The 23,059-nt window shown below is 48.5% G+C and overlaps 1 protein-coding gene across 3 annotated transcripts; it reads right to left on the bottom strand.

The window, feature by feature from the left end:
• Positions 1 to 3,839: 3,839 nt before the first annotated feature.
• Nrros (negative regulator of reactive oxygen species) lies at positions 3,840 to 22,742 on the bottom strand. Of its 3 annotated transcripts, none has more exons than XM_038346420.1 (3): positions 22,647 to 22,742; positions 8,710 to 8,830; positions 3,840 to 6,060 (listed from the first exon to the last, which is right to left on the bottom strand). In XM_038346420.1, the coding sequence occupies exons 2-3, from the start codon at positions 8,815 to 8,817 to the stop codon at positions 4,090 to 4,092; spliced, it is 2,079 nt and encodes a 692-aa protein (XP_038202348.1). In that variant the 5' UTR covers positions 8,818 to 8,830; positions 22,647 to 22,742; the 3' UTR covers positions 3,840 to 4,089. The 3 variants fall into 3 exon arrangements, with proteins under 3 accessions (XP_038202348.1, XP_038202347.1, XP_038202349.1); XM_038346419.1 differs by having other exon boundaries at positions 22,596 to 22,732; XM_038346421.1 differs by lacking the exon at positions 22,647 to 22,742 and adding an exon at positions 17,721 to 17,759.
• Between the last annotated feature and the right edge of the window lie 317 nt (positions 22,743 to 23,059).

Below are 23,059 nucleotides of genomic sequence, written 5' to 3'. Positions count from 1 at the left end.
TCTTCCATGGTGATTTGTAATTATTTGTAATATGATGAGATATGTCAGCTATTTATAGCCACTCCTTCCTCAAGTTCACCCATAATGAGTCAGAGGGATGCCTTCTTCAGGTTTGGCTTTCCAGGCTCTGGCTGTGTTCTCAGCATCCTGTGGCTTTTTGATGCAAATGCTAGGGTTTCCCAAGCAAGTATTACTAAATAAGGAACTTTACCACCCAGGGTCCCCAAAGGAATCAGATAGTACATTCAAGCAAGAACAAAGCACTGTTTACAAAGCGGCAGTTAGGGACAGGTACCCCATAAAGGACAAGGCACTGACACAGGTCTGGTCACCCAGAACTGCTACCCATCCCTAAACCTATAGGTAGGGGCCAGTAGAGTCAGTGGGGCCTGGACCTCCAGGCAGAGTTTTGAGTTTAACCGAGAAATGATCTCTGGCTGATAGGTGTAGCCAGCTCAAGACAAATTCACAAAATGTCAGAGAAATAAAATCCCTCATCTCATCCCCCCCCATTCCCCCAAACCCACCCACCCCCATCTCCCCTCAAATCTTCTGAAGCTCCTATTTAGCCAAATCAGTCTCCCCAGTAGGGTGGACTACAGATCTGGTGCTGTGGAGAAAATTATCAGACATGCTCAACAAACAAAAGCGAGCCAAGAATGGCTAAATGGTACCCAGATGGAATCAAACTAAGGGACATTCAGTTCCTCAGAACTGGGGACTGTTACAGCTCTGCTGAGCTCTGATAACTCACTTTGCATTTCTAGGAAAGGACATTCAATTCCTCGGGACTGGGACTGTTACAGCTCCGCTGAGCTCTGATAACTCACTCTGCATTTCTAGGAAGACCAGAAGCTTTTGCCTTGCGACTCAATCGTCAAAATCCAAGAGCTTGTGCCAACAGGCAAGCCTCCCATTTCTCTCTGCTTCTCGGTGCTCTCTCATCCGAACATTCTGGCATGTGGCATTGTCCAGAGAACTCTGGTAACAGGCTCTGTGATTCTCCCCTCTCCAGTGGCTAGAGAGAATGTTATAGTGGACTCTTAGGAGAGAGGTGGGTGGGGAAATCAGGGCAAAGGTACAGGATTTGTTGGAAGAATCCACAGATCAAGACTAGAGACAGAATTTTAGCTGGGGATGGAGGGCATAGCTGGAGAGATGGCTCAGCAGCTAAGAACACGTGCTGCTCTTGGGGAAGACTGGAGTTCAATTCCCAGAACCCATATCTCCCTGACACAGGATAACAACAGGATGTCCAAGAGGAGTACCAGTGAGGGCCAGCATCAATAGTGTAGCAGAAACCAGAGGCCTCGAACCAGACCAACGACTCTTTGCAATGAATACTTACAAGAATTTACTGTGAGCCGGGCGGCGGTGGCGCACGCCTTTAATCCCAGCACTCGGGAGGCAGAGGCAGGCGGATCTCTGTGAGTTCGAGACCAGCCTGGTCTACAAGAGCTAGCTCCAGGATAGGCTCCAAAGCTACAGAGAAACCCTGTCTCGAAAAACCAAAAAAAAAAAAAAAAAAAAAGAATTTACTGTGTGACTCACTGTGTCACACTACAGCTTCCATGGAGAGATTTTTTCTTTTTTCTTTTTTTCTCTTAAATTTTATTTTATTTTGGGGGAGGTTGCAAGGGCAGTGGGCAGATATGAAGGGATGGGGAAATGAATGGGATGAAGACACATGATATGAAATCCACAAAGAATAAATAAAAGGAAAGTTTAAAAGAAAACTCCACCTGCCCTAACCACACTTCTCATCCCTTTGAAGGGAGCCATCAGACACTAGTGATAAACCAAGCTAACAGGACAGCCACAGCCTTCCGAAGCCACTGACAGCAGCCAGAGTAGGGCTCTGTCCTAAATTCTCAACTGCAGTCCTGTGAGGCGGGGTCCTAAAAACAATGATTTCAGTCCACTGGAGGAGCTTCAAAGGGCCTCATAGACCCCAAATATCTCCCCAGTGAACTGAAATTCCTTTTGAGGTTTCCATCGTTTGAATCAATCGTTTGTGCCCAGAACCTGCTTCTAGAAATCTTCTAAAATGTGCAAAATCATCCAAAAAAGCATGATGCCTTTTGGTTACTCTTTTGTCTTTTTGGCATCTTTATTCATTCCCATGTCTAGAGATTCTGTCCGGCATGAGCATATGAGCATCTGCAAGAAACACAGTCTTTTTTTTTTTCTCTGCAAAAACATCTCACCTAGAAGCACATCAAACGCTTAGTTCAGGGCTCATCCTGTTGGCAGCCAGGCAGGGTCACAGGACCTAGGGTCAGTTAGCCATGCCCTCACTCCAGGCTGTGCATCAGCTGGTGGTACAGGAGAACGCAGGGACCTGTAGCCCTGGTAGCAGTGCGAGCTGTGGTTCCAGAATGAAGGGCTGGCTGCAGTCCCATTCTCAAAACCATTGTTTCCTGCATGTGGTTCTAAGGGTGATGTGGCATTCTCTGTTCCCACCCACTTTCCAAGGTGGATCCTCAGCTTACCCAGAGAGTTCAGAACGTCCCAGGATCCTCTTGCTTAAATTCCCATGATGCTTTAATCAGGCAGAATCGATCTTTTGTTGTGAGAAACTAAAAGCATCAGCTGACACAAGACTGACATACTAACTCAAGACTAGTCACGGCTAAGTTCCTTTGTTGTTGTTTTCGAGACAGGTTTTCTCTGTGTAGCCCTGGCTGTCCTGGAACTTGTTCTGTAGCCCAGGCTGGCCTCGAACTCAGAGATCCGCCTGCCTCTGCCTCCTGAGTACAGAAATTAAAGGCTTGTACCACCACCACCACCCAGCTACGTTCCTTTATCTAAGCAGCTAGCCATCACTCTGGAAAACAGCAGGGCCCCAGGGGATGGGTCTTATTAATGGGGAGATTGTGAGAGCCTCACTTTGTGAGCAGATACTGAGAAAGCTCGCCGGGCAGAACAGGGCAGAGGCTTCAAGGCAGCGTCAGGAACACAGGAAGCACTAGGCAAAGGTTACACAGGATGTGTCAAGCCACTGACAGAAAAGGTGGATGACTATAAGGGCAACATCTAATGTCACCTAAGGGTTGCCACTGATGCCACGGAACATGGTGACTTACTGGGACAGCTGCGTACAAAGCAAGGAAGACTCTTGCCTTGCCAAGACCACAGATTTTCTGATTTGCCTCAACAGTTCCGTTGACATCAGTCTGCTCAGTAACAGAAATCAGTTTCTGTCCCCTCAGCTGCACTTGCCCCTCCATGTGGTTCTTTCACGACTGACTGAGAAAGTGGAGATGAGCAGCAACAGCTGTGTAAACTCGCACCTGCCAGAAGGATAGGGACGGCGACTGCGTTGTCCCCAGGACGGAGCACGGGAATATTCTGTTTTTTCAGGAAGCGGTGCTGAATGTTACTAATATGTGGATGTGAAGTAGGAAGGTCCACAGGTGGCAGGATGTGGCTTCCTTCCTTTCTGCATTTCCTCTGCTTTCCCTCAGAGCAAGCACAGCCCCTGGCTCACAGACAGGCAGAACTCAGGCTGAGTTACCATTCTCCTAGCTTGTCTATGGAAACATCATGGCTGCCAGCTAGAGACTCCACATGTGAACCCAGTGCACTTGGAAAGGGCCCCTGCCACCGGCCCTTTCTCAGCCATTGCCAGAGTGGGGAGTTCACATCTGGTGCCACACCCTCCAGCAGAATCCTTGGGATTCCCATCCTGGGCAAATCTCCTGGGCATGCAGTAGGAGATGGATGTGTTATCAAGTAGCATCAGGCTGATACCCTTTGCCTCCATAGATGTCCCCAAAGAAAGATCATTGAAAAATAACCCAAAGGAAACCATTAAAGGATCTATTACACAAGGTACATTTGATTTAAAAAATATTTATGAGCTGCACCCTTTATTCTAACAGAATGCCACTTAATAAATATTCCACCAGGATGATGAGAATAAACCACAAGGGTGGGAGGAGAATTTAAGGGGACTAATGATAGAAATTTCATAAAAATTTTAATTTAACCTTCAGCGGGTCACACTCAGCATTGACAGATGTGGAGACCCATCAGAGAAACCCATCCCTATGTGCACCGATCAAATTTCTAACCTTGGCACATAGGTCAGTATATGGAGGACCAGTGACACCGGCTCTTGATGACCTGAAGCAAAGGCTTCTTAAAAGTGAGGAAGATGACAGTGCAGGCCACCAGCAGGGTGAGGCAGCTAGGCAGAATGAGGACGAGGTAGAACAGGCCAGTGTCTACCTGCTCCCACTTACAGTCCCGAGGCATGCCTTCGGGCAGCTCGACCACACGAATGATCTTAGAAGAGAGGTTACAAGTGACCACGGCCAAGTCTACAACCATCTTGAAGTGCTGTAGGGCCCCCCATCCTTCTACCCCACAGCAGTCATAAGGGTTCTGGCTGAGGTAGATGGCCTGCAGACTCCTCAGTGGCTGCTCGGACACAGCCCTCTGAGGAAGGGCCGTGAGGAAGTTTCTGCGGAGGTCGAGAGTCTGCAGGGCCAAGTTGCCACTGAACTTTGGGAAGCTAGTCAAGGAGTTTCCCGAAAGATCCAGCTCCCTCAGATTCCCGAACCTAGAGAAGTCCATCTCTGCAGCGCCAGAACTGAGGCCCACATTCCTGAGAGCCAGGACCTGTAACGTAGGGGCGACAGCCCAAAGAGGGCTGATGCTCCCATTCAGAATCCCCCAGTTGCTAGACAAGTCTAAATGAGTGAGGGAGGTGCCCTGGAATGGGCAGTCTTGTAATGCCTTCAGCCCACAGCCCTCCAGAGAGAGGCTCCTCAGAGAGGCCATGTTTCTGAAATCCACACAACTGGAGGATCCCGTCCAGTCTAAGGGCACCATCCGGGGACAGAGTGAGATCTGGTTGTGGCTCATGTCAATTGTAGTGATGTTGCTGGCATTGTTGAACAGGCCAGTGGGAACTCCCAGGAGCTGGTTGGAGCTCAGGTTGAACACTTGGAGGTTCTTGAGGCCGTCAGTGAGCCCTGGAGCCAGGCGCAGCTCTGCCAACTGGTTGTGGCTAACGTCAAACTCAGTGAGGGCGCCTGGGGGCTCATGCTCCCGAATGTGGAGCATCTTCAGGCAATTTTGGTTGAGATTCAGGTGGGAAAGGGATGGTGTTTTCTTTAGGAAACCATCTGGCAGGTGCCAGAACTGGTTTTGGCTCATGTCCAGGAAGCGAAGGGCTGACAGGTCGCTGGAGGCAAACTCTTCCCAGAGGTTGACAGTGGTGATATTAGTCACATTGCCATCCACAAGAAGGAACTGGGCTACCATCTCCTGTGGCGAGGAGGTGTTAAACAGGTCCCTGTAGAAACCCATGTTGTTGTCCCGCAGCAGGAGGGTGTGCAGCTTGCTGCACTGGGGCAGGAGGGGGAAAAAGAGCAACTGGTTGTGAGACAGGTCCAGCATCTCCAGTTCAAAGGTCACCTCCTCCCTGGCCGCCAGGAACCACTCCAGGATGTTATAGCTGACATTGAGGAACTGCAACTGTGTGAGCCTGAAGTCCACAATGCAGGGGAGGTTGTTGTAGGCCAGGTTGAGGCGCCTCAGCTCAGTCAAGCCATCAAAAGCACCACCCTCAATCTCAAAGATATAGTTTCTCTGCAAATCCAGTTCCCTGAGGTGCTCCAGGCCCTCAAAGACAGAGTCGTCAAGCCTCATGAGGGTATTCCTTGCCAGGGACACAGCCTCCAGCGAGGAGAGGTTCTGGAGCATGAGGGCTGCCATGTCTTCGGTCAGGGCGTTTCCAGACAAGTCCAGGCTCCGAAGTCCTAGCAGGGTGTGGAGAGCTGCCGCTGTCTCCTTGTAGTTCTCGGAGAGGCGGTTGTCTGCCAGGCCCAGGCTGCGTAAGTGGCCTTGCCCTTGGAAGGCGTAGTGGCCAATACGGTCCAGGTGACAGCCGTGCAGGCTGAGGTTCTCCAGGTGTGTATAGGCCTGGAGGGAGTGATTCCACAGGACCCTGAGAGGGTTGGCATCCAGAATGAGTGTCCAGGAATGTAATGGGAGGCTTCTGGGTACCGAAGCAAGGTTCCGCCCCCGGCAATCAGCAACTCCATCCACCTAGGTCCAAAAACACACAAAATTTAGGCACACATATGGAGTTTGCAAAAGCAATTAGCTAGCCAGAAAATGTTAGTTAGGAATCCAGGGGGGGAAAAAAAAGTTAAGAAGAGCATTGCCATTGCTTTCTATAGGTTGGCCGGTAGAACAAGGCGTTTCTTACTTACACATGAGTATCAAATGGCCCAGTCTCCAAGGACAAAATGGAGTGAAGAGAGAAGTCCCAAGAAAAGGACGACACCCAGGTTTGGAGCCAGCACTCAAGTCTGAACTTTTACTTTGGAGTATGTCAATTTGACCCTCAGCAAAGAACTAATCTCTTAAAGTCTCAAATTCTTTAATAGGTTATTAAAACATAATAACTAAAAAAAATTGATGCTATATTAAAATACAAAAAAAAGGTAACTGGGCATGGTGACAGTACCCAGAACCCAGAAGGCAGAGGCAGATGGATCTCTGTGAGTTTGAGGCCATCCTGTTCTACAGAGAGAGTTCCAGGCCAGCCAGGACTATATTGAGAGACTCTGTATCAAAAGAAGAAAAAAAGAAACTCATATAATCTCAGCTTCTCCCTCAGATAAAAGACATAACCATTATACCTGTAATTCGCTCATAGGTTTTTTTGCCCCTGAGAATTGAGTGTGATTGCTTATGTAAATTATATTTATTATTTATATTTATTATGGCTAATGAGTGTTGGCATATCAGCTGTAATTACCAATGTGTGCTAATTAATTAAGCTGCTCATTGTTGAACATTTGAGTTGTTGTTTTTAATTTCAGGATAGACTTTAGAATGAATTTGCCAGGTTCCTCCTACATCCGTGCCCCCCCCCCCCAAAGCCCACTGCATTTACCTTGGGATTGTATTAATGTATGAAGAGCTAACGATTTTACAGATTGAATCTCTGCACTGGGACTATTGTCGTCTCTGCATTTTCCCGAGGCCTCCCTGGAGACTACTGTGCATAGTGGCTTTCCTCAGCCTGTGATGGACCGTGTTCCTCCACAGTTGCTGTAGTCCAAGGGGTTCAGACCTTTGCAATTCCCTCGGACCCACCAAAGTGTTGCAAAGGATCATGTGGTTACCGGAGCACATAGGAAGCTTTCCCATGGCCATTTTATGGTCAGGCCGGATGGCTGACGTAATGGAGAGTAGCATCAGAGTTTTCAGACTCCTCAAATCATAAGAGCCAGAGGAAACCCTTTCTTTGACCTCCTTGATGGTCAAGCTCTACAGCTCCCTACCAGACTGAGCCCCAAAAAGTGGCTGGTGATCTCATGCTCTATTCCCTTCTCTTCCTGTGTCTGGTCACCCCCAAAAAGCTATTGTGATGTGAAGTCACTCGTTGCCTTTGGAGGGGAATGGTGGCAGTCACATGTAGCTGGGGTGACGCTGATGATAACATAATAATGATAACTGGTTAAACACACGGCACTTACTACATATCAGGCATCATTGTGAATGCGTGCTGTAAATTCATTCAATCATCAAAAGAGCCCGGTGTCGTGATATCAATGTTAGAAATAATTAGTGATTACCATTGTTATCATTATTGATAGGGTCTCATGTCGCCAAGACTGGTCTTGAACTTGAAATGTAACTGAGACTGGCCTTGAACTCTTGACTCTGCTGCCTCCATTTCCTGAGTACTGGCTTGACAGGTGTGTGCCACCATGGCCAGCTGATATCATTATTATTATTGTTTCTATGTTATAGATGAAGAAACTATCATAGAGCGATGTCAGGACCGTTGGCCAAGCAGTGGCGGGGCTACAGGGTTTAGGCCTGGCCAGTCTGGCCGGTGACCCCTGCACTACACTGGGGTGTCCTCAAGTACATTGGCTACTGGTTGCCACAAGTGGTTTAGAACCATGATGGCCACGAGGTTTGAGATTAATCAGCTTCAAGAACACTATCTTTCCCTGGCACCAAATATACTGGGGGGAAAAAAAACTTGAATATAAGAATTAAGCCTGGCTTCCAATATGTCTTTCCAGTTCTTGGGCTTGAGGAATGCTGAGTGGGTATGAGTTTCTCACGCAGACCTTTGACATCCTTCAGTTATAGGAATTTCTGGAACTGAGCTCAGTGATGGCCTAAATCTATCTTCATGTTCAGGTAGGGATTCTTCAAAAGACAACTGTGAAGGCTTGGGGCAACCTGCCTCTGGACTTTCAGAAGCTTAAGCAAAGCTCACAACCAATGTGAACATGGCTCTACATGTAATACAGCTTGGGCACTGTGTTCTCTGCGGGGCTGCCAAAGCCTTGTGTTGGCTCACATGAACTCGCAGGCAGGACTTCTCCAGTACTGGTGTGTATCCCTCAGGGACTCTGGTAACATTAGCAGAGCTCATTAGCCAGGTGTTCTGCTCCTGGTGGCGGACGTAGGCCTGTTTGTGGGGCCTCCTGCTGTCAGTACACGTGAAAAGGTGGGGCGGGGACTTCCGTGTCCTTCCCAAGTGCCATCTTGAAATCTCCCGCTAAGGAGCAGCATGCACACTGCACTGGGCAGGTATGCTGCTAGGCAGGTACACACTGAGTCAGACTGCCCTTTGATTGACAAGGCATCAGCTTTCTAAGCAGACTAAGCAAGCCTCATGAGGACAGGGGCCAAAGAGAGAGCGGAATCCAAGGGGAAACTCACCACCTTGCAGCCTCCTTGGGAAGCTGCAGCGGCTGTCCCACTTCCGTTCCTCCATTCCACAACCAAGAAGTGAAAACCCAGGCAGAGCCAAAGGGGCAGGAACTCCATCTCAAGCGCAGCACTGTGGGCAGAAGACCAGGACAAACTGAATAAGACGGGTTAGCCACGGGCTCAGCATGGGCCCAAGGAATCAGCTAGCTTCTGCACGTATCTCTTGGAGGCCCACAACTACAAGGAGGTGGAAAACCACAAATTATTCAAGTTTCTCAGCTCAGCCAACACGTTCAACCTTTCGCTGACACCTCCGGCGAGAGCTCATTTCATTTCGTCTATGCCATTCAATGGGCAGGTGGCTGACCTCTGAAACCCCAAAGGGACAGGACAGGAGATGCAAAGGCCTTGGCTGAGTACCAGGCCCGAGGTCACCGAGAGTTTCCTGTGTTTTGCCAGCCTGCAGTTCTCTCTCTGAAGCTCATCTCTGCTTGATGCAGACATGAACTCGAGATACATGCCATGAATGAGAGAATGAACGAATGAATGAGTGAATGAGTGCATGGCAAAGGAAGGATAAACTAGGATAGAAACACTGACTGTAGCCTCTGGACTTCGACAGATCAATTGCTTTGCTGAGAGAAGGCTTTGAAGCCTTGTTCGGGTGGCCCCCACCTTCAGTCCCAGCACTCAGGAGGGAGAGGCAGGCGGATCTCTGAGTTGAGGCCAGTCTGGTGTATAGAGTGAGTTCCAGGGCAGCTAGGGCTACACAGAAAAACTGTGTTCGGAAAGCAACAACAAACAAACAACAACCAAAAAAAAAGAAGAAAGAAAAAGAAAAAAAGAAGAAAGGCTTTCAGAAATAAGTCTGTCACATTGGTTAGCTCATTTAAATATAGCCCATCCATAAAAGGATATTCATGTTTTTACCTAGATAAGAAAAAAAAAAACTTGAGAAAATGAAAAAGCAATCCTTGGGTAGATCAAAAAATTCTGGTGTAGATATGGCCCTCCTGCCTGGCCAGCCAGAAAGATGGTGGCAGTGGTGGGTGGCTTGAAATGATCTATCAACAGAGTCTCCACCACCTTCACAAATTTCAGGGCAACAAAGGTCCAAGTGGAATGCTGGTCTATCCAGGGTTCCAAATCTGAGTATCGAGGGGTGAGAGCAGCCCAGGTCCCCCTTCTGAGCTCCAGGGTGGGTAACCAGGGAGCTTTTTCCCCCTAGATGGAATGTCATGGACAACCCTCCAAGTGTGAGATCTGAGAGCCCAGTGGTATCCTCACCCTCCTCTACCCCCATCAACAGCAAGAGCCTGGTCCAACATCCCATCTGCCTGGATACCTGCAAGAGGGACCAGAGAGAGAGCAGCTCTTTGGTCTCTCCCTGGGTCAGCAGCAGCACCATGTTTAACATGAACCGCCCCCGTTCCACGCCACTCACAGACCTTTCTGCTGACACATGCGGACCACCGTAGGGCCCCTCCTTGCCTTCCTTCTAGTATGTCTACTCATCCCAAAGGGTGATTTAACATCTTAGTCAGATTTGAATATTCCCTGTTGAAAACAGACTATCAAAAAACCAAGTGAAACCACTCAAATCAGCTCCCACTGGAGGCCAGACCGGTTCTCTACGCCACAGAAACAACCCGGGATCCGTCCTTGTGAGCCTCTGGGAATCCCTTCCAAGGCCCTCTTCCTATTCCTGCACCTGTGCGGGAATTATTACCTCATGGCCAGCACAGGACACAGATGGCATTTGCAGAGCCATCTGGACTCCTGTCCTCATTGTCCTCCGGCACCCTCCCACACACACACACAAGCACCCCTGAAACTTTGGGATCCCCGCCCATCCTGAGGTAAGGCTGCCAATTCGTAAATGCCAAGGATGATAAAAATTGCTCACTCACGTTCTCATCTCACTGAATGTCCTGAAGCTCTTGGAGGAGAGATGGGGAAATGGGAATTGTCAGCACAGTAAAGTCTTTTCTCCACTTCCTGTCATGCGTGGGCTGCTACACGCAGCTGTACGCTGAATATTGACAAGCTAAAACTCTGGTATGTGAAGGGCAGGAGGGCAGCTCTCTGGGGGCTCACAACACCTCAGACTGGCATGCTAGAGGAGCACGGGTCACTACACTCAGGGTAATTTAAATTTGTAAGACACCAAAATATTTGCAAAATTTAAAGGTATTCTCTCCTCCTAAACTCAGCCTATTAGCCCAGAAAAAAAAAAAATGCCAGGCCCACAAGGGCAACATCTGGCATTAAGTAACAGAATTGTCATGCGATTATAGAGTTTGGAACCTGGATAGTCCAGAGTTTAAATTCTGCCTCCACTCTCCATAACTTTTATAGAGTCTCCAAGTCTTGGCTAATCCTCCCGTAAAACGGGCGCACTAATAACCCCTCGCAGACTTCATGAGAGCAGCACAGGATGCACTTAAGCTGTAAGTGCATCATCAACAGTGGAAGCTGCTGACAACCTAATTATTATTTATGAATTCCAAATAGCGCTGAGAGCTTGTGTGGCTGTTGTTCTTAGGTATCGTCTCTAGGATGGTACAGGAAAAATACAGGGAATGACACGGCTAGAGGGGCGACTGCTCAGCTATGCCAATTCAACAATCTACTCGGGAAGGCTGGGTTGAAAAGTCTGGATTGAGAAGCAAGAATAAGACAAGGGGCTGGGGAGATGGCTCAACGCTTATCGTGTTTACTGCTTTGGCAGAGGATTTGATCCCCAGTACCTATATCGTGTGCTCCCAACCTCCTGCAACTCCAGCTCTAAGAGATCCAACGCCTCTGGCCTCAAAGGGCACCCGCCCCAACACACACACACGTGTATGTGCTCACACCCACACATACACATAACTAAAAAGAAATGTTTATTCTATTATTTATTTGTTTGGTTTTAAAGAAAAGAATAAATAGGGTGGCCCAGGGGCAGATGACTGCGCTGGTAAAGAGCACTCCATCCTCAGAGTGATGATCTCATCCTGCCTTGCCCTGCTCACTAAGCAGGTGCAGAAGGCTCTGCAAGCCCGTGGCAGCTGGCCCACAGCATCTGCGGCCATCAGGAGTGCTGCTGGGGAGTTAGAAGGCAGGAGAGCACTCCAGAATATCTCTCCTTTCCCTCTCCCCTTGAGATTTCCCTGGTGACCACCATCCCTCCTCCCTCCCTCCTACCTGGGGCACAGATTCCTACACAGCAAGAGGCTATTATTTGTTTGGCTCAGAGCCTCTGCCATCATCTTCTGCCAGTCTCCTGCACGACATCGCCTCTTTGAAACAGTCCAGGTGACCTCTGTTTCCTTTCTGAGCTAATGATGCAAATGAAATTGACCTTGAGGGGCTGGGGAGACGGCTCAGTGGTTAAGAGCACTGCCTGCTCGTCCTGAGTTCAATTCCCAGCAACCACATGGTCCATTCCCAGCAACCACATGTTCAATTCCCAGCAATCACATGGTTGCTCACAACCATCTGTGATGAGATCTGGTGCCCTCTTCTGGCCTGCAGACATACATGTAGATAGAACACTGCATACATAATACATACATACATACATCTTTTTTTTTTTTTTTGATTTTTCGAGACAGGGTTTCTCTGCAGCTTTAGAGCCTGTCCTGGAACTAGTACTCTGTACACCAGGCTAGCCTCGAACTCACAGAGATCCGCCTGCCTCTGCCTCCCGAGTGCTGGGATTAAAGGCATGCGCCACCACCGCCCGGCACATACATACATCTTAAAAAAGAAAGAAAATGATTTTGAAGCAGTGTTCGATGAAAATACAGAACCAGGGGTGATGGTTCCTACTGAGGCAGAAGGATCACAACTTTGAGGCTAGTCGAGTCAAGTTTTTGACTCTCAAAAATGAAAAACAAAAAGCGCTGTGTGGTTCTTGGGCCAGGATGCAGCTCAGCAGCTGAGTGCACCAGAGCAGCCCGTGTAGGGCGCAGGTGCAAGCTGAGTGCACCAGAGCAGCCCGTGTAGGGTGCAGGTGCAAGCCCCGGGACTGACACGAAACAGAGGCATGGAATTATCAAGGAAGAGTAACAAGCTCTCGAGGCAGTAACTTTCAGGTTGGAAATGCTCTTCTGGACCACAGATCTGCAGAAAGCTCCTTGGACACACTACACCGCAGTGGTGGAGATGATCAGCGGACCTTTCAGGTCTCACTGGAAAACCCCAGCGAACCCCCCCTCCATCTGCCTTCTTCAACCTCTCCACCCCATACCATGGCTGCCAGGCAAGGGACTGCAGTGTCTTTGCTGAAGGAGCTATTAGCAAGTGCCGTGCATGAATGACCACATAATTAAGAACTTTCTCCTCAAGTAATCAGAGAAGCGAAACAAGCCTTAAAGAAAGGTTTGTGGAGAAGCAAGCAGGCGGCTGTCAGAGATGTTTGGTATTAGGGACAGGTGTGCAGTGTCAGCGCGGGAAGGCGACACCATGAACACATAGAGGATGTGACTACATCTGAGGGAAGGGTCTGCCTTTGTGGAAGAGTAAAGAGCAATTGCCACCTGGGATCTTGGAAGAAAGGGGAGGGCGGCTGGCCAGAGACCACAGAATAAAGAACATTAGCATCTCCGCTGTGACTGCTTCCAACAGCCCTGGGTACCAGGAAGTGCCATGGAAAGCTCCAGGCAAGCGTGTTTACTCCTTTTGATTCTTAGCACAAGACTAGCGGGACTGCAACCCTCAGCCAAGTCCAAACCTCGAGGCTCCCAGGGTGAGCTCTGAGCTCCAGGAGTGATACACTGAAGCACAGCGCTCTGTCCTCACAGCCTACAGGAGAGAGTGCATGCCCCACTCTGTTCTCACAGCCTACAGGAGAGAGCGCATGCCCCGAAGCCAGTCAAAAACCCCATGGATCCAGGCTGTACTGCCCTACCAAACAACGGACTTGGATTCTTCAAGGGTGAAAGACATGCCCAGTGTAGGGATTCACATCTATAATCCCACAAGGCCAAGACAAGAGGACTGACATGAATTCCAAGCATCCTGGGGAACAGACTGAGCCTCCCCCTTAAAAAACAAACAAAAATAGTATTATCAACCATCAATTATATGTGTGTGTGTGTGTGTGTGTAACACACACACACACACACACACACACATATAGATACTACATTCAATGGCTTAGTCAGGGTAAATGGAAAATACTACCTAAATTAGTCAGCCAATTGGTCATTTTAACATTGTGCTTTTAAAAAATCGTTGTACTTTCATTTAACTTTTCTATGACTTGAAGTTTCTCAAAATTAAAAAAGAATGTGAGATTTAAAATATGCTTTTTTTCTGGAAGACAACTTTATACAATGGATCATAGGTGTTCGATGTATGTATGCATTCTTTGTAATTCAATAATTCCAATTCAAAAAGTTTCTTCTCCGATAAAACGAGACTAGCAGTGCTCAAACCTAAACGGGATTAGGTTTTAAAAGAATTTCCAAAAGGCAGCATCCTGACAACACCTCATGAGTTGTCAAACAGCCTATGCTCAACACATCTAGGGAAGAATAACGTCTTCATACTGGGTCCCGCCATGCAGGTATCTGGGACATGGGCTGGACGAGCAGCTAAAGAATTGAAGCGGACCCCTCTAGCAAGTAAGTTTTAATCCAAATTTTGTAATTGGCCACCCTTTTGAGAAAAGGTAACATTTCTGTCCTGGCTAGGTTTCTAAACTCAACATTTCTGTGATAAACCCCATAGCCAAATTAGCAACTGGGAGAGGAAGGGGTTTATTTCACCTTACAGCGGAGGGAAGTCATGGCAGGAACTCAGGGCAGGAACCTGGAAGCAGGAACTCAAGCAGATGCCATGGAGGAGTGCCGCTTACCGACTTGCATACATGGGTTGCTCAACCTGTTTTCTCATGGCATCCAGGACCATATGCCCAAGGATATCACTACCCCCAGAGAGCTGGGCCCTCCCACATCAGTAAAAAAATAATAAATGTTCCCCAGACTTGCCTGTTGGGGGATGCAGATCCCTGGCCCCTTGACTTTCTTTGCCTGCCTCACTGCTGGAGTGAACTTAGCAAAACAACTTGTTTACCTGTGCCTGCAGCTGCTCTGAGCACGAGACCCTCAGGAGTTCCTGACAGCAGGGGAGTGGTTTCTGGTGGGATTTACGGCTGAAAATCCCAAGAGCTGGGGCGTGGCTATCAGTTAAAGATCCCTATATAAACTGTCCCTGAGCACAATAAAGTTGGCACTCTTATATCAAGGATGACCCGCGTCCCCGCATCTCCTCTGTCTGTCTCTGTAAGTTTTTAAGGCTCCAGCCTAGTTCCTGGTTCGCATACCGTCCTGTAGCGGCTCGGGTGCTACAATTGCCTGCAGGCGGTCTGATGGAAACATTTTCTCAAGCGAGGTTCCCTCTTCCCACATGACTCTGGTTTGTGTCAAGTTGACCAAAAACTAGCCAGCACAATTTCCCATGGGATCACTCAGCACTGTTTTATAGCTGGGAATCCTAACATAGGGATGGAGCGATGTTGGCAGTCAGCCCAGCTGAGACCGTGAAATAGCCCCAAAACATCTGTCAAATGCGGATGCCAAGATATCTCCTGGGCAAATGAGCCAGGTCCCGCCAGCCTCCACCCTAGCCTCTGCTTGAATAGAGGCTTGAGGGCCACACAGCAGTTCCCCTCACTGAGCATTTCCTAGAGTGAGCAACTGCTTGCTTCTACCTCCTCAGACTCCATTTCTCAGGGCAACAGAGAAGTAAATGGACTCCCCATGTGGTCAGGGCCAGCCCATCCAAACCAACAGAGGTCAGCTTACTTTGTCCAGTCTGCGGCCACAGAGCATATCTGGCCACAGATCTTCAAGACTGCAAATGTGCTCCCTCTTTGAGAGATCGCATCTGGCTCACTGTGGCTGGCAGTGGGTTCCCAGTATCCCCTCTGTACATGAGAAAAGAATCATCTCCTCAGGCACCCAACCTGTATTGCATTAGTTTCTCAGTTCCTTTCACAGGTTCCCCACCCCCCCCCCACCCGCACTGGTGACTTCTGCAAGAGTAAGGGCAAGCCATCATGCTTCTTCAAGAGGAAGCAGGAAAGAATGGTGGAAAGGAGGGGGCTAGGGTAAGGCCTAGACCCACGTGGCTCCTCTCCAGTAGTAGCCACATGTGGCGATAACACAACAAAAGGTTGGGCCAAGACAGAAGTAAAGAAGGTGCGTGCAAAACCTTTGTCTTCATAAGGAAATGCCAAGAGTTTCCATGTAAGCACATGGCATCGGGGACTACAAGTGCCTCCATAGCCTTCAGCCATGCCCTCTCCTCCCACTTAGAGGGCAGACACATGCCTTGGTGAAGCCAGGTATCATCTGAACCAATGGGAAGTGGCGGTAGGTCTTCTGTCAGTGTGGAAAAAAATTCATGGGAAATGCCTGTGAATCTTGGGCTTCCTGGGGAGGTGACACCCTGAGTCTGTGGGCCCTCTGCACAAAGACCACAGAGATTAACCACAGCTAATTTTATCCTGGAGTGGGAATGAAAATACCCATTCCACAACACGGCTTCTTTGAGAAGGCACAAAAGAGCAACAACTGACAGGGACTCTTAACAGTTGCCCAGATCAGTAGAAACGCTGGCATCCCTATGGGGCATCCGTGTGAGACCTGAGCCACACAGGGGTGTGGCCAAATGCCTGGTGAACGGAGAGCCTCAGTTCAAACTCAAGCCTGTGAGTTCCGCATCAACTCAACCTCAATACCACAAACTCCAACCACCCTGGGATGCATGCAGTCCTTGGCTGAATCACACATTTCACAAGCTGTTTCCTCTGCAGGAAAGACCCTCACTGTGGTCTTCTTTTACCAAATTCCCATTGATCCTTCAGGCACCTTCCTCCTGTTCACAGCCGAACAGTCCAGCTGAAGACTAATCTGACAGCCCACATGCTCTGATGGATGGATGGATGGATGGATGGATGGATGGATGATAGATAGATAGATAGATAGATAGATAGATAGATGATAGATAGATATATAGAAAATCCTATCTATCCTTGCAGTTTTTTATTAACTTTATGTTTATGAGAAGCAATTTGAGTAATTATTAATTATTAATAACTTCCCTCTGACAGTTACATATGAAAAAAAAACCTTGATCATACAGCCAAATTGAAAAAAGCCTGTGGTCAGTGACCACTGTATTCCCACAACCTACATTCCGCTCATGACATTTTACTATACTTATATTTTATCATATTTTCTACTTATCCTTCACTTCATCTTATTTTTATCATGTTTACAAATAGATTGCATGGAGCTGGAGAGATGTCTCAGCTATCAAGCGTGTGTCTGCTCTTCCGGAGAACCAAAATTTGGTTTCCAGCACCCACATCTGGTGGCTCACAAAGACATCTGCAGCTCCAGAGGATTCAAATGGCTCTGGACTTCATAGGCACCTGCAGGCACACACATACACAATTAAAAAGCAACAAAAATAAACCTTAAAACAAAAAAACCCAGCACAAATAGACGGGGAAGAGAGAGGTGCCTCACTGGTTAAGAGCACTTGTTGCTCTAGCAAAGGAGTTGGGTTCAGTTCCTAGCACCCAAGTGGTGACTCGCAATTGCCTGTAACTACAGTTCCACAGGATCTGATACCCTCTTCTGACATCATGGGTTCCTGCATGCTTATGGTACACACACATACATACACACACACAGACTCATACACATACAATATGGGTAAATTTAAATGACTATTTTTAAAAATACCAAATTGCTAGGCATGTTGTTACATTCCTGTAATCCCAATATTCAGGAGGTTGAGGCAGGAAGATGGTGAATTTGAGGCCAGCCATGGAATTTCATGGCCTGTTCTCAAAACAAAACTTAGAAAGGGTGGGAGGCAGATCAGCAGCAGAACACGGACCTTGCATGCATGGTTCAGCCATCAGCACCAAACAAACACACACGCACACTATGGTCACCGGTACTTCTCTCCCCAAATACTTCAGAGTGCATATTAAACAATTTAACACTTTAAACCTTGCTGTAAGGAGGCTGGAGAGATGGCTCAGCAGTTACGAGCATTGGCTGCTCCTCCAGAAGACCTGGGCTCGATTCTCATCACCCACATGGAAGCTCACACTATTGTTGTTAACTCCAGCCCCAGGGGATCCAAAGACTTCTTGGCCTCTGTTCAGGTACATTAGAAAAATAAATACAAAAATTTTAAAAACCTGTAAGACCCACATTGAGGAGGCAGAGGCATGAGGATTGTCATGAGTTTGAGACCTACAGGGGCTGTATAAATTTCAGGTTAGCCTGGGCTCCAGTGTGAGGACCTGTCTCAAAAATAAACTTAAAAAGAAAATTAAAATTCTTCTGACGCCAGATGGTGGTGGCATAAGCCTTTAATTCCAGCACTTGGGAAGTAGAGGCAGGCAGATTTCTAAATTCAAGGTCAGCCTGGTCTATAGAGCAAGTTCAAGGACAGAGCTACACAGAGAAACCCTGTTTCAAAATAAATTGAAAAAGAAGAGGAGGAGAGGAAGATTTGTGAATTCAAAGAGGAATGAGAGTATTGTGATTTTTTTTAAAAAAATTCCTTTCTAAATGAGGCATGCTGATACAAGACTGTAATCCCAGTACTCAGAATACTGAAGCAGGAAGATGGAGAACTGAAGACCAGCGTGGGTTACATAGTGAGAGTCTATCTTTAAAAAAAAAGTTACCTTCCTAAAAAATGAAAAATTGAAATATTATTGCATAAAGCCAAGAGAATTGTAAATGTGTTCAGTCAGTAACATTAACGCCGGAGCTTGCAAAGACCCCTGCAGACCCCGATTCATGACTTAACATCAGCGGCAGGTTCTATGTACTAGGGGTGACTTCCGTGTTCTTCTTATTGTGGTAACATGTGTATAATTTACCACTTTAACTCTCTTGAGCATAATTCCGTGGCATTAAGTACCTTCACATGGCTAGGTAACCACCCCACCATTGCCATAACCTTCCCATCAGCCCTCCCTCAAACCCTTGTCATCTGAAATCACTCCCCACATGCCCCTCTCTGGCACAGCTGTGACCACGGATTTTCCTCTGGGGATTGCCTGTTCTGAAGAGAATCGGGTCATAGCTATTCTCTTGCATCAGAAGCCTTCCTTCCAAGGTCCATCCGGTTGTGGCACACATCAGGATTTCCTTCTGAAAGCTGAGTGCTGCCTCTACCAAATCTCATGTATTCATTCATCGCTCATCACCTTTTGACCACTGTGACTAAGGATGCTGTATCTGAGCACAGGCACACAGATAATCTGCTTAATTATTTCCATTTTTCAGATAAGGAATCCACGGTTCTAAAAGGCCGGCGTCAACTCATAGTGACTCAGGTCATGTAGAACTGAGTTCAGTCCAGGAAGAAGGTGCTGCAGGGACACCTGCTGGGGAGCTGTTTTGTTTGACATTTAAATGTTCAGCTGGGGTGCACAGGTAGATATGATATATACTTGTTGGTGAGTAGCCAGGAGCCTCTAGCCAAGATAGTTGGCTACTACCTTAGAACTCTCGGGGTGCCACTATAACTCAGCGGGCCAAGAGGTGACATCTGACCCTTAGGATCCTATATCTAACCACAGAATCTATTCTCATTGGTCAGAGACCAATGCCATGCTAACTTTGATGATCTGATTAGCACCTTTGTGGAAGCAGGGTGATCTTCTGGGGGAATGAGCTAATGACTAGAGAGCCTTGAAGCCCTGGGAATTAGAATGAAACAAGCCAAGATTATTGCTAAAATAGAAGCTTCAATTTAAGGACTAGAAGAAGAGGTCAATAGCCAGAGCAAGAGAAAGGCCATTAGGGCTGTTCCACGTGGAAGTTTCAAGTGCCTTGCAGGGTTGGGGGGTAAGTGAAAGTGTGGGAGTTACAGGCTGAAAAAGGTGGCCACAGGCCAGGCAGGGAGAGAGCTATTCACCATTGATTCTGCAATCTGAGGGACATTCCTCAGTCTTCTCACCCAAAGGACACAAGAAAAGCCAGGAGAGACTGACTGGGGCTACCTTAGATGTCTAAGACTCACGGAGAAGAGGCAGTGTGCAAAGTCAGAGCCCCAAATGCTATCTCCTGAGGAGAAATCCCCTCCCCGATGGTTATCTTTCTTAGAGGTAGGAGCAGGCAGTAGTGTAGGGCAAGCCCAAGTACAGAGCCTGGTTGCGGTAAATGTGGGGGCTGGGGCTGAAGGAGGGGAGTCCCCCGGGACCTCACAGAACTCTGTGGCCACGCTGAGCCCATCACTGCTCCCAGCCTTGTTCTTTATGCCCAACTCACTAGTGACCATCAGGGCAAAGTTCCTACTTCCTCCTTTGTCCCCTCTGCTGAGGCTGAAGTCTCACACCGAAGACACACAGTTTGGTCTCAGGCCCTGATTCTGTTAGTCCTGGAAAGTTCTCTCTGTCTGTCCACATTCGTTTCTCCTGCTTCTGGTAACAACTACTGGGTTGCTTTTTGGGGAAACACACACACAACATCCTCCCTCCCTCCCTCTCTCCCTCCCTCCCTTCCTCTCTTCCTCCCTTCCTCTCTCTCTCCCTCCCTCCCTCCCTCCCTCCCTCCCTTCCTCCCTCTGTTGTATCACATAGAATGTAATACTGTAACCATTTTTAGGCTTGCAATTCAGTAGGCAGTACTTTCACTGTTCCCCTACTCCATGCCTTCTTAAGAAGCCTAACTTTTTGCTTCTTTGGGTTTTGTTTCTTTTTGGCTGATCCCAGCTCCTCACTGTGGGGACTATAAAGGAAACTGTCCCTGTTACAACCTCCTGTGCCCCTAACCAGAGTGAGTGATTGGGTTATGTCAGACATAGCATCAATCCAGGGACACCACTCAGGGGAAAGACCTTTTCTCTGCTTCACATGTCACACTGGTGGGGATTAACCTGGAAGCTGAGGTAGCCTTTGTCTGTCTCCAGAACATGCCCAGTAAGAGCAAAGCCAAGCCAGAAGAGGACAGATGGATTCTTGGTGGCATTTTTTTTTTTAGATCTGCATCCAGACATGCCTGAAGTAACTGCCTTTAGACTTTTCAGGTATATGACAGAACAAATCCTCTCATTGGGATGAAGCCGTTTTCAGGTGGGCTTTGTCATCCGCAGTTTAAGTAATCCCATCTAGGGCTTGTCCAGTATGTACCTCACTGGGACAGTCTTGGCCTAGCATGTGCAAATACCTGGGTTTGATCCCCCAAATAAATAAATAATAAAACCATCTTATCTCTAGATCCTTGAGACCAGGTTTGCAGTTGTACACAGCATTATGAGCTAGAAGCTTCATGGTCTTCTTTATTTCTTCTTTGCCTCTCCAAGCTTTCAGAACCACTGGCTAACCTAGCAGGTTGCACACATCACCTTTGTTCAGCTATGAGGCTGAAAAGAACGGTTTGGAGGGAAGGTAATAATAAGTCACACCAAGGGCAGAGACACATCCATTGGTTAGTGAAGTCGTCGCTGGAATGACATTTGAGCAGAAGTCAGTGGCACTTGGGACTGTGATACATACAAGCAGGTCCTGGGGAAGATGATCAAAGCTCTCATGTGATAAGTGGTTATCACATGGATGTAGCATGACCCAAGCTACCAGTTATCCACAGAAGAGTCTGGCCTCCACTCCGTGGTGGGATGTGCACCACCAGAAAGCAGCTTGGGGTCTGCACTGGGTCTTTTTTCAAGTCTGGAAGACTAGGGACAGACGGGCCAGTGCCTGTGTTCCTCAGGACAAAGACAAAGGGAGCCAGCTCTGTTTGGGATGCCCCTGTAGCCCTTGGATAGTGGCTTAAGAACTATAGGGTAATGGGTTCCAGGACAGCCAGATGGAGTCTGTGTGAGCGTCCACAGAGCTCCCTCCAGGGACCCATCAAATGAAGGAAATGAAGGCACCTTCTCTGTGAGGCTGTTTGGTTTTGTTTTTAACCTAAAGGCAGGTGTTGAGGTTTTTTCCTGGGCCCATGAATCTCTCTACCCCTCTAGGAACTCTGAGGCTTACATATACAGCCTATGGGGGAGCCCCAGGCTAGAAAGGCCCCAAACACCTGCAGCCACGTAAAGTTTGTGCCTCACAGTCAGTAGCAAAAAGGGACCCTGGAAAGCCTGTTCTAATCCTAGACACAGTGAGGCACGTGTTCATATCCGTAGAGCAAGCAACGTGGAGCCAGCTCTGAGGGTAATGCTTCTTCCTGCCCAGCTCCTGGGTGTTTATGGGTACATAGGTGAGTGTCTGCGCACGGAGAGGCCAAGAGTGCTACAGCAGAATACTGGACAGGAGGCAGGAGGCAGGAGCCTGGCTCCGATAGCTGTAGATCTGTAGATCAGAGTAACATCCTAGTAGATTTTACCCTGGACAAAGACTCTAGAAGGGCTTTCACTGTCTGTTGGCTGAACACACAGCTGAGCCTGGAAGATCCGGAAAAATCCTTATGACTGCCTGTGTAATCGTGGGTCTCAATTTATGTCGATGTGCCGGCAAGAAAGACAAAGCAAACACCCGCATGGTGAGTGTTTGCAGTCACGTCTCTCTATGTCCGGTCACTCAGACCAAGCAAAGGGCATTAACCATCGTGCAGATGAGAAAACGGAGGCTCAGAACGTTCAGTGACCTCTTCACATTCGCCCTGCTCAGGCAGGAATCGAACCACAGCTGGTTCTAAAGCCCTAGGTGCTTCTCCCATATCACACCCCCTTTCTCTGCTCTAAGAGTTCCTGAGGGAGGGACTTCCACCTACACCAGAGGTGTAGCCCCCAAATCCAGCCCAGAGGCGGGGTATCTGGATACCGCAAACCCAACTCACAATGAGCCTGAGTGTGCGCGCGCGTGGGGGGGAGGGGGCTGCCTGACCTCCCACCACCCAATCCTTTCCCAGCTCGCCCACCTCGAGAAGCCTGGCGGTGCCCGGCGGTGAGCCCAAGCTCGAAATACTCACGGCTCCCGCAGGCCCAGGCGGCTCCGTGGGGCGCATCGTCTCCAGGGCCCGGGCCTCCTGGACAGCAGTTGCCGCTGCCGCGCTGCCTACTCGCTCTGGGGCATCAGATTATTTTAGCACTTGCGGAAGGAACCGACGGAAACTGAAGTCACATGGAGAGCTCGCTGCTCAGCGACTCAGCACTCAGCAAGCGTCTTAGAAGGAACTGCGACCGCGGGGGGCGCGGGGGATGGGACGAGGACGCAGCCCCTGGAGGACCTGCAGAGTTGTCACCACGCTGGTGCAGTCTGCCAAGATGTTAGGATCGCTAAGCTCCCTCCCCGGTGGGTGAGCCTGAGAGCTGGGAGTCCTGGCTTGTGGTCGGTTATCCCAGGAAGTCTCCACGCTTCTGTCCAAGGATCAAGTTGGGACAG

The sequence above is a fragment of the Arvicola amphibius genome, chromosome 10 (assembly GCF_903992535.2).
Source record: "Arvicola amphibius chromosome 10, mArvAmp1.2, whole genome shotgun sequence".
NCBI lineage: Eukaryota > Metazoa > Chordata > Mammalia > Rodentia > Cricetidae > Arvicola > Arvicola amphibius.
The sequence above is the reverse complement of the archived record's forward strand: the minus strand, read 5'-3'. Positions and strand labels throughout refer to the sequence as shown.